The sequence below is a fragment of the Diadema antillarum genome, unplaced genomic scaffold (assembly GCF_040938485.1).
Source record: "Diadema antillarum isolate AM-2024a unplaced genomic scaffold, OU_Dant_1.0 seq00001060_RagTag, whole genome shotgun sequence".
NCBI classification, from domain to species: domain Eukaryota; kingdom Metazoa; phylum Echinodermata; class Echinoidea; order Diadematoida; family Diadematidae; genus Diadema; species Diadema antillarum.
The window spans coordinates 593,154-604,744 of record NW_027271887.1 but is presented as its reverse complement, the minus strand read 5'-3'; the positions used below and the strand labels follow the sequence as shown (position 1 = coordinate 604,744).

The 11,591-nt window shown below is 38.7% G+C and overlaps 1 protein-coding gene across 1 annotated transcript; it reads left to right on the top strand.

Annotated features, from left to right (window-relative positions):
* Nucleotides 1–1,015: 1,015 nt before the first annotated feature.
* Nucleotides 1,016–4,238, top strand: LOC139743243 (LYR motif containing protein 1-like). Its single transcript, XM_071653739.1, has 3 exons — nucleotides 1,016–1,186; nucleotides 1,736–1,796; nucleotides 3,441–4,238. Exons 1-3 carry the CDS (start codon nucleotides 1,031–1,033, stop codon nucleotides 3,584–3,586), a joined length of 363 nt encoding a protein of 120 aa, XP_071509840.1. The 5' UTR covers nucleotides 1,016–1,030; the 3' UTR covers nucleotides 3,587–4,238.
* The last annotated feature ends 7,353 nt before the right edge of the window (nucleotides 4,239–11,591 follow it).

Genomic DNA, 11,591 nt, shown 5'->3' with positions numbered 1-11,591 from the left:
CGCAGCACTAACATGTTACACCCAAATTACACTTACAGACTGCACACAGAGCAACGGCACGCACTGGTTGTCCAGGGGCGCGGCGCCAGCGGGTACGTGTGCCACCGCACCGCCGTACCGTCCGCCGGCCGGCGGCTCAAGCCGAGGGCACGTGAAATGTTAAAAAAACAGCCGGAACAGAGTGACTGTTACCACGGAGACCTACACAGGCTACAGATACTGACATTAATACGCTTGTGAGACTGCGATGCTCGATGGTAAGCACATTTTCGGCATATGACGTGATTCATTTGATTCCATTTCTATAACAAAATGCCAATTATTACAATACACTGACACTCACTGACGACTGAATGAAGCTAACTGTTAATGATAATCAATGGCAAGGCCAAGGGCTTATCATCAGTCCCTCATATTGAACACTGTGTATGCTCAGTACCGGTACCGTGAATAGAGTGGTTATTACTCATACTAGATTAGATACTAGTATTCATTTCATCATAGCATAGTAATTCTGTTGAAGTATTTAAGCATAATCTCAAAAAGTATAATCTTTTTGATTTTGCTGACAGTAATTGATTATTATTATTAATTTCATGTATGATTTATGTCCTGTACTGTTTCACTTTTTCAATTTTTCTTTACGTATCTGCGTGGATAACGTTAGATTATTTAACTGGTATTTTGCACATGGTTGCTCCGAGAGGCTAGAGCATTTAATCATTAGATCAGTGGATTTGGTGCCTTCCCATTATTTGTAGTAGTAGTAGTAGTAGTCATAGTTCCATGGCACCACTGCACAGAATCATTATCCTTTAGAGTGTCAGTTACCATCCAACAATTATTTTAGAAGGCACTGAAATGCATACAATCCATAACTGTATTTAGAGAGCTACTGCTTGCTCATCAAACCAGTTTAACAGTTAGTTACTCTTTGTGTGTGTGTGTTGTTTTCTCAGAAAGTCCACTAGCCATATTTTTGTTTTTGTGTGTGACAGATTATGCCATGTGAGCTGACTGAAGTGTAGAGATGGCCACTCAAAGGTTACAAGTGTTTTCACTCTACCGGAAGCTGCTGAGAGCAGCACAGACATGGGAAGCCAGCACTGGAAAGAGAGCAGACACCAAAGAGGAAAGGGAATACATCGAGAAAGAAACCAAGAATCTATTCAAGAAAAACCAGCAAGTAAGGACACTAAACTGGGAAATCATGAAAGAGTTTTGATGATCATTGTGACTAGTCTTTTTCCAGCCACATTTACAATTCCACAATTGAATTTAATTTCACATGTAGCATGCATTAACACAGTGCGGTTAAATTTTGTTACAAACTGAACAATGTAATATATACTACTAGATATAAATTCTTTGAGTTACTAGCAAATATGTGCACTAGTAAAGTCAGTGTGGCCAATGCCGATATGCATGTAATGTGATGCATTTTTGTAGTATGAGTTTGTAAGATTCCATAAAATCACAGAATTGTAAATGTGGCAAGCTCTGAATTCTTGCACCGGATTTGTCCGCACTATCATCCCAGTCATTACAGGATTAGTTTATCTTTCTTAAGCAGTACTATTCAAGAATTGTATCTGGGTTCGAACTAATCCAAAACATTCGCGATATATGTTTTATTCATTACAACACTTGATGCAAAATCCATACATTGTGTAAAATACAAATCATATCAGTTATCTAAGTGGTTTGTTTTGGTTTGACAACTTTATCATTCCAGCTCACTGATCCTGAAGAAATAAGGCTTTGCCTCAAGGAGGGTGAAACAAGGTTAGAAATCGGTGAGTGTTAGCGATATAAAAAAAAAAGAAAACAGTATTATTGCAAAATTAGGGCAATGCATTCATTTATTTGAAGGACAGTCATGACAATCTAATTGTACACTGTACTTCATTTTGTGTGAAACTGTAGACTGGTGGCGAATTCTTACCACGTATACATGTATACTTGTTTTTCCCATCTACATTGTAAGTTTATAGCGTCCATGCATTATTGAAGTAGTCACAGGGTCTATATTTGTTAAGATTTACACTGAGAAAATAATTATTCTGAATACAGTGTATTCAGTAAATGTATAAATACATATACATAAAGTACAGTAAATAGTGGCATCAATTTAAAGGACAAGTTCACCTTCATAAACATAAGGATTGAGAAAATGTAGCAATATTTTAGAACACATCATTGAAAGTTTGAGGAAAATCGGACAATCCGTTCAAAAGTTATGAATTTTTGAAGTTTTTGTGCAGTAGCCGCTGGATGAGAAGACTACTGCAGTGTACGATGTCACATGCGTACAACAGTATAAGAAAAATATAAAGAGAATTTCACAGGATTTCATCTTTTGAAAAAAGTACACATTCCCTTGACTCGTTACCGACATATGTCATGGGTAATATTATTCCCCCTACCTTTAGAAAGAGGCAAGTCAAATGCTCTTTTATTATGCGAAAAAAATGAAAATATGTTGAATTTTCTTTACATTTTCTTTATACTGTTGTACTCATATGACATCACAAGCTGTAGTAGTCTCCTTGTCCAGCAGTTCCAACACAAAAATTTTAAAAATTCATAACTTTTGTATCGATTGTCCAATTTTCCTCAAACTTTCACTGATGTGTTCTACTAATAATGCTGCATTTTCTCAATCCTTATGTTTATGAAGGTGAACTTGTCCTTTAACATTGGATTTTATTAGGTCTAGGAAAATGTATACAAGACTACATGACTGATAAAATGTCAGCTTTTGTTTCATAATGCTTTATCCTATATTATTCCCCCACATTGTACATTGTATATGCAACAAAAGCATCATGTCGTGCTCTTGTTCTTGTTACACAAAATGTGAGACAGTATAGTTTATACAATTTCTCATGAAGTAATTGACATCTTCTTTAAAATTTGTTGTTGGCATATTTTAATATCTTTAGCAAAATCATTGTGAAAGTCTTCTGTTTTGGAGATTAGAAATACATGATAATTTGTAGACTAAACAATTTATTTAACTTTGAGACATATCTTTTACATACACATAAACCAAGCCATGTATTTTGGGACACTATGTTGGTGACCTTACAAATGACAATCATACAATAATATATTTTGTTTTGTTTTGTACCCAATACCTGAAATTATATGTGATCTGTTGAATTTGCATTACAGTGACATAAAGGGTCACTGAGATTAATGATGCATGCCTATAAATTAGAACAAAGAATTCAAACAAACACAAACACACATACACATGTACACATACACATACACACAACTGAATGCAATGTGAATGGCAAATTATTTTAGCCACCTCAAAGATGTTTCTCCATTCATACATGTCTTCTCCTTGTTTGTTTGTTTGTTTGTTTTGCTCGTTTGTTTTTAAAATACATAATGTACAGCTGTATTATATACTTTCTTATATGCCTCAGCTTATCACTACAAGACGCCATACCCCAGACCTGTGAATATTCCGTATGGTGGACTTCCGCCCTCTATGGGTAAAGGCAAGAAAGCCCAAGACAGACTGAGGAGACAGGCGAAGCCAGTGTACATCAAGTCTTATGACGAATACTGAGCACCCCAATTATCTACTGACGATTGAATCAGTTGAGAATGTACCGAAGAGAACAGGGACTCATCTTTATTGTCGGAGGACTGGCATCATCTTCTGTGCGTCGTGGTGGTGATGATGCAACAGAGATGCCTATGAGTCTGCCAAACTGTGGAGATGTTCAGTGGAGTATGGAGGAAAGTGGATGTACTGTACTTGTAACAGGATGACATCATGACATCTACAATCTTGATTTCATTGTGGTTTCTCGTAACTTTGAAATCTTCCATGATTATTGATGTGGAGAGACTGATACCACATGGAAAGGATGAGCCAAAATCTACAAAAGCCTGGGGTAAGCCTGGGACAAGAAACTGTCTTTGATTTACATTGAATAATGTTACTGACCAGTGCATTGTCATACATGTCATAGTGTTTGTATTCTGCCCACTTATTTTGTTTAAGCAAAGGAATAAATTGTAACTTGAATTGTTCTTGGTACAATGTAGTTGATTATTTGTCTAAAACAGCCAAGACAAAGTGTGCCTTTGATTTTTTTAATGTGGACACCCAACTGTTATATTTGTGAATGTTTTGTGCAATAGAGTTGCTATGTAGTATGAAAGGTATGTGTCCAGCAAGGGAGGAATGTGAAGATTTTTTTTTTTCTTAAGCAATGGAGAAATCCAAGATAAAGGCATTAATGGCCGATGTATTTGTGTTTCCTGAAAAGACATCCAAATGAACCTATTCATAATTTTATACAGTGGAAACTCGATATAACGAGATGGTCGGGACCGAGTCATTTTCATTATAGCCGATATCTCGTTATATCAGTAGGCATAAAAAAAAGCATAACATAAAGACATTAATTTGCACATGTGGGACTACCCATCATCTTTCAATCAATACTGATAACTTGATAATGGGTGTGAGGGAATTACTCACCTTTATGGGTAAGAAGATGTTTTTCGCCAATGAAATCCAATATCAAGAATGTGTTTCTTATTAATTGTAGATGTTTGAATCTGTAAATTATATAGCTTGTGATTGTGTCACGATCGTCTGTGGATTAGTATGTGGTTATGGTATGGATGTGTGGAATATATATGGTCTGCACAGTGCTGTGTGTGTATGTGACACATTCTGTTTGTACATTATGACTGCGTGTGTGTGAAGATGGGGAATTCCCTACGTAGAAAGCCAATCACAGCATCAGATTGCCTCACACCTGCTAAACGTCATGATGATGTCATGTATACATATGGCCGTCCCACCACATTTTCTGCATGTATCAGTGTGTGCGCACACACACACATACACGTACAACATGCGGTGCTAGCTGGAGTGCACTGAAGAAAATATGTGTGTACAAGACAGTTTTTGGCGCATCGAGCTTTACAATCTCGGAAGGTGATAGCACAGGCGAAGTAAAGCTTTACCCGAGGAAATTTTGCTTTACCTCGCTATAACAGGTTTGATTGGCTATGTTTTTCTTTGTTTGGAAGTCACAAAATTTATCTCGTTATAGCAGTTATTTCGTTATAGCCGATCTCGCTATAAGAGTAGCATTTTACATAGACTTGTGTGGAAGGAAATTTGGGACCGGGAAAATTTCCTCGTAATAACCGATATCTCGTTATAGCAGTGTTCGTTATACCGAGTTTCCCCTGTACATGTATTGTCAATCTGTTGCAATTTACATGAGCGATGAATTTGTGCGTGCAGTATGCCATATACAGCTGTATAACTGTTCATGCTTATACTGTATTATGAAGACAAACCTTGTTATATTGGCAGAGCTACAAGGCCCTATATGAAATCAATACAATATATGTATCGGTATGTGTTTGGCTATTGGGTATAATACATCTACGCTGTATTTGTATGAAAGATAAAATCAGGAGTCAAATACTGACATCCTGGTATAGAAGAGCCTTGTTATAACAGGCTGCCTGGGACCACTGAATTTCCTGGTTACTGGTGTATTAGTATTAGGAATCTCGCTGTATCTGATTTCCTTATTATGAGGTCCCACTGTAGTTCAATACAGTCAACCTTGCTGAAGTCAACCTCGCATAATTCGAACAATTGCCCAAGTTGAAGGTCCTTTCAAATCCTCTTTCTATTCTATTGAGTTTAATCCATCAGGAGTCAAATTTTCTCCAAGTCAAAGCTGTTTCTTCAGTCCAAATAGATTCAACTTAGGCAAGGTTGACTGTATGATATGTGTGCACATCATAACCCATTCCTACAAACTCTCGTTCACGTTTATGTTGTTGTTTGTATTTGTACCAGGCGACTGAATTGAAACAGACACTTCATTAATGGAAACAAGGCATGTATCTCTTTTTCTACATGATCATAAAGTCATGTGTTCTTGAAGTGCAATGGTTGTTGGCACTCATTAAAAGCATCATGTGAAAATATTAATTGTCATCAAGGTGTATTAATTACATGTATGTTGCATCATTTCTTGTGTTTTATTTCTCTCTTGTTTTCATTTATGGTATGGTAGTTGACCAATTCTTTCACCTTTAATGACTTCATCATCAACACCTCAACCACATTGTGTACACATATCACGGAAAGTCCTGAAAACACATCAGAATTTTACATTTCAAAGAAAAAGCTGTAACATCAGCACACACCTTATTCATCCTCATGATGGATCAAATAGGAACCTAATCACACGGCCACCAATGCAAAAATGGGAACCTACATGTAATTACACTGCCATGAGTATGAATGTTGCTAATTTTCCTTGTACAGTGGACTCCCGTTATAATGAAATCCTCAGGACCGGCAATTTTCTTTCGTTATATCGAAATTTCGTTATAACCGAATGAATAAACAAAAATACACAGAGTTAATAATGTTGCAGCCCTAAATTTTACTTCGTTGTATCCAAAATTTTGTCATAACCGTGTTCATTATAACGGGAGTGGACTGTACATGTACAATGTCTTAGTACATGTAGTTAAAGTGTCATTTTTTTTTTATTAAGTTAAACCATTCTGAGCCGTAAAATGTGACCTTTTATAATATGCACATTCACAAGTGCGTGTACAGACACCAGTCACCTCAAACATACTGCGGCAATGTCTGTGTCTTGACTAACAATGGCAGGAATGATTATTTGAATAACTGTGAATCGGATTTGATGTTTACGTTTTCTGGATATCTATATTATACGAGTGATCAATTCTTATCATGGCAGAAAAGTGCTACAACTACTAACCAGCTGTCATTCATAATGCATGTACATTCTACCCATTTGCACTTATTGGACACAGGAAAAAAAAAAGAGTATTGCCACCGAAAGATATGAAAATATATTACTTTATTTACATATGTACAAGTATTCAATAGAATACAATCATCAATGTTACACATTGTATAACATTTTCATATAAAGATTAAAAGATATCAATATTCAATACATTCATAATAAGTTTCATCGTTCTTTTTGTTCTCTTTGCTTTTTTGTAATTTTTCTTCTTTTCATTTCTTCTTAGTAAATCATTATTTCAAGCCTGATCAGCATCTAAAACATTTTCTTTCACTCAGTGCTAAATTTATGCATATTTGATTTACATTAATAATAAGTTTCATCATTATCTTTGTTCCCTTTGCTTTTTTTTGTTAGTTTTTCTTCTTTTCATTACTTCTCAGTAGATCATTATTTGAAGCCTGATCAGCATCTAAAACATTTTCTTTCACTCAGTGCTCAATCTATGCATATTTGATTTACATTAATAATAAGTTTCATCAGTCTTTTTGTTCCCTTTGCTTTTTTTTTTTTTTTGGTAGTTTTTCTTCTTTTCATTACTTCTTAAAAGATCATCATTTCAAGCCTGATCAGCATCTAAACATCTTCTTTTACTCAGTGCTAATTTTATGCATGTTTGATTTGACCAGAGTTTTCTTCTTTCTTTTTTTTTTGGTATGGAATACCTTTAGAATATTTACGTCATATATGCCATTTTTATTTTCCGATAGATAGGGCACCAAGACAACAGATACTATTCCGTTTCGTTACTCCCATTTTGACAACTTGAGATATTCATGTGGCTGTCATACTTTATGCAAATGGTGTTAACAATGCCATCCCATTTTCGTACTTCCCTTGGCTTTCCCTTCACGCACTTGCCAGTGATTTTCAGCCTTTTCTGGCTTACAACCTATATCAAACGCTTGTGTTTTCCTTTTAAGACAACAAAGATCTACTGCACATTAGATTCCTAATCTATTCATCAAATGTCCTTGTGATCCAAGTCGTTTTTCTTCTTACACTGTTTATATTCTCTTCCAGTGCTCGCATTCCTCTTCGTTTAGCTCTTGAGTCACCATCTGACGCCAGTTCAGGCAAGCCTTTGCGATGAAAGGGTCAAACCCGGCGAAATATGTATCCTTCTCTTCGTTCTTTCGTGCAGTTCATTTCGTCATTATGCTCTTTTGATATCATCATAAGCTGATAAAGCCTCAGTTATGTATATCTTCAACATGGCTCTGTGCTCTGAAAGCTGTACCCCTCGATACTAATCCTGTGTGTGCCGCAAGCCTCGCACTCATGAGTCAAATCACTTCATAGTTTTCTTCACGTGATCCACAAAGTCCTATTAGGTTTAATATACCAATCAACTTGTCCTATGTTCATTGTCTATGCTCTTGTTTGCTTTCATTAATTCTCCTCCAGATTTTCATGATCACTGGCATCTTGTCTGTGTTTATTGTCTACACGATGTTTTGCCGCCTCTCTTTCTAATGCCGTTCTCTCTCCAAATTGACGTCCAAGTGCATATGTCTTGCACGGTGTCATCCCCTGTCTCCATGGTTATCCCACAGTAGATGTGCAGCCTCCTCGTTTGAATCACGCTCCCCATCTCAGTAAAGAGCTTCGAAACCCTCACTCTCTCCTGCTTATAGAGTCCTCATTCCTATCCTCTCTCTCTTCCAGCTTGTCCTCCAAATCTTTCCTCTTTGCTGTTATCGGAGTCATCTTATCCAGCATTAAACTGCCCAAAACACAATCTGAATATTCATTCTGAATGTATCATTTTTGCTCCTGCCGTCTATTGTCATTTTCGTGTTAGTCTTCACCAAATCAGGTTTCATCGTAGCCGTTCTCTCTTTCAGTGTTATAAGCTGCACCATCTCCTTCTCCCTCGTCCTCGTCTTCCAACTACCAGTGGTGATCGTCAATACCCTCGTTCAAGCATTCCTCCTCATCATCATTCTGTCATCCAGTGCTTTTGCGTACTATACTAGTACCTTAAAGTCTTTAATGAATTTCCCTTTCGTCTGCACCAGAAAAGAGGTCGCTGTGCAAATCGGAACCATCCTGGTCCCATTCAGCAGACGGTTCACTGTAAAATATCTCTTCGTCATCGTTGTCTTCAGCATCTTCGAGTTCGACGTTGTCCGGGAATGCTGCTTCATTTTCGACGACCTCTGGCTCTTCCCTCGCCTGCTCCATGTCATCCGGTATTCCTCTGTTCCTGTCATCTTCTTCCTCTTCATCATTGCCCAGACTTTCTCCCTCCTCGCTTTCCTCCAGCTCCCAATCGCTTACCCCTTGTGCCGGGTCACTCTCCTCGCTCTCTTCCTCCCCTTCGTCATATTCGGGAGTGCACCCTCTGTATTCCGTTACCGCCTGTTCGGCAATCTCATTCCAATCAACATCCTCGGGTGACCAAATCTCTTCTTCATCATCCGGCTCCTCTTCAAGAACTTCCCCATGATGCTGCCGGGATTCGCCAACTGCTCCGTAAACGTCGTCCTCAGAATCAGCCGCGGCCATGCAGATTTGCCCATCCCCGTGATATATTTTTGCGATTTCTTGCAATCGATGATCGTGCGTCTCGGTGTTATCCATAAGGTTCACGCCTCCGCTCTCCAAGTTCAGATTAGTGAGACCATCAGCCATCCCCTCTGGCACACTGCCAACCCCTGCGTCAGGTACACAGTGGTGCGTCTCCTCCCTACGTTCATCCAGGTGTTCCTCTTTCTCTGTCTTTGCTCTCCTCCGCTCGAGCACTTGTCTCCTCCTTTCGGCCATTGCCTCAGCCTTCTTTTTCATGGTAGCGTCGAGTTCCTCCTTGAAATCGCGAGCGGCTCCCTGCTTGTAGTAGATATTGAGGTTCATCTGAAACTGTCTGTCGCAGATAATGCTCTGTTTTCTTTCCCGGACAGCAACTCTATGGGCCTTCACTGCCTTGAGCTTTGCGTTGCGGGCGGATGCTTGCATCTATTGTGATATGAAACACATATTGATTACGGTAATAAACGATGAAGTTACGTAAAAATACAATACATGTAGTTCACATCAGATCGAAACGCGAATTATTTTCTGGAAATAATCACAATCCTATTCTCGAGGAAATCTTACCTACTGATGTTTTTTTTTTTTGGATAGATTTGACTTTCAGACGAACTTTTACTGTTTTTAAATGACGATAAGCGAAGACGAATACGGGAAATGCTTTTGATATATTGTACTAATAAAATTATGGGATATTTTCGTCTTCATAATGTTGGGAAATCTTAGAAGTGAGTTTATGATCATTTTTTATTATGTTACTCGACTCGTGTACCTTGATCTTGCTGGCAGCCCTGCTGTGGCGCGTTATCATCTTAATCTTCAGCTGATGTAGCTCCCTGCGAGATCTTTCCAATAAGGCCTTGACTCTCTGTGGAACTCTGCTAGCCAGGCATCGTGTTCCCCTAGGCATCACCAAGGTGTAGCTGGTCCAGCCCGGGGCAGCCTTCATCAGAATCATCTTTGTTGTCGGATCCAGAGAGGAGCCGTCAGCCCCATCTGATGTTGGTGGGGAGAGATGGATGCTGGAGATCATCTGCGCTGTGGATGAATGGGAGGAAATCTCCTCTGGTGGCGACGCACTGCGCGGTGATGGTAGAAGCAGAACACTCTGCTCCTCCTTTGTTTGTGTTTCCACTGAAATTTCGCTCGACGGGGACACCTGTCCGTGTTGGCGCTGCTCATGATCACCCTGTGTGGACCTTAAAGATGTCTCGACAATGTCCGGTTTTGCATCTACTGGTGACGTCAGCTTGGGATCAGAGATTTGCGGAGAGGGACATTCTCCGATTTTAGGCAGCGGACGCAGTGGCTTGTTCCAGATATTGTTCTGCACGGCATAAAACAAAGAAATACCGGTGTAAAAATGATACGCTCTTTGATAATTTGACAGAATGGAAAAGTTGCAAAATTTGACATAAACACTTCAAATCACTATTTATGTGCATGAATATGTAATTGTTTCCCGGCGTCTCCTTTAACTTCATGTTTCATCCGACGCCTTACACCTTTTATTCTCCCTCTCTCGATCTCCTCTTGCCACCTTTGCATGATGCAAACCTAACTTTGCTCAAATTTAGCGAATAAATGCAGAATTATGGCATACATATCAAACATTCCACTAGCATATTGAAGTAATTTTAGTCAGCTAACTTCTGTCTACACAAATTGTTGAAGCAGCCTAATCTTTCAGAATGAATGAAGGTAAAATAATAGAATTAATTATTGCTAATTACAATATGCGTGTCCATTCAATACGTACGTTAAGCCATTGTTCTTCTCCAGGAAGCCTCAAACCCGTATGGTATAAAGTAGAATTCTGTCGCAGGTGGAAAGTGACTCCTCCACCTCCACACTTTCTTTCCAATAACTCATCGAGACTGGAAGCTGCGATGTCGTCCGAGAAGTCTACCTTCTGCGGCTGGCTGTTGTATGGTTCCTTGCCTTCTGCGGAACTCTCTGGTATCTGGACATTGGAATAACATTATAGCAGCATTTAACATAAAATTTACCAATGGCCTGGCATATTTGCTTGCTTTAGTAACTAGAGGTATAGAGGAGAGTGACCCCTTGGAGTATAAGGGATTTCCTTATGTCCACATTCGTTTATCTAAAGATATCGCACAATGATCAAATCGCTACTGTCGAAGAGCCGACATTGTGGCAACGGTATGGAACACTGGAAATGGTTTAAATGCATGTTTCCTT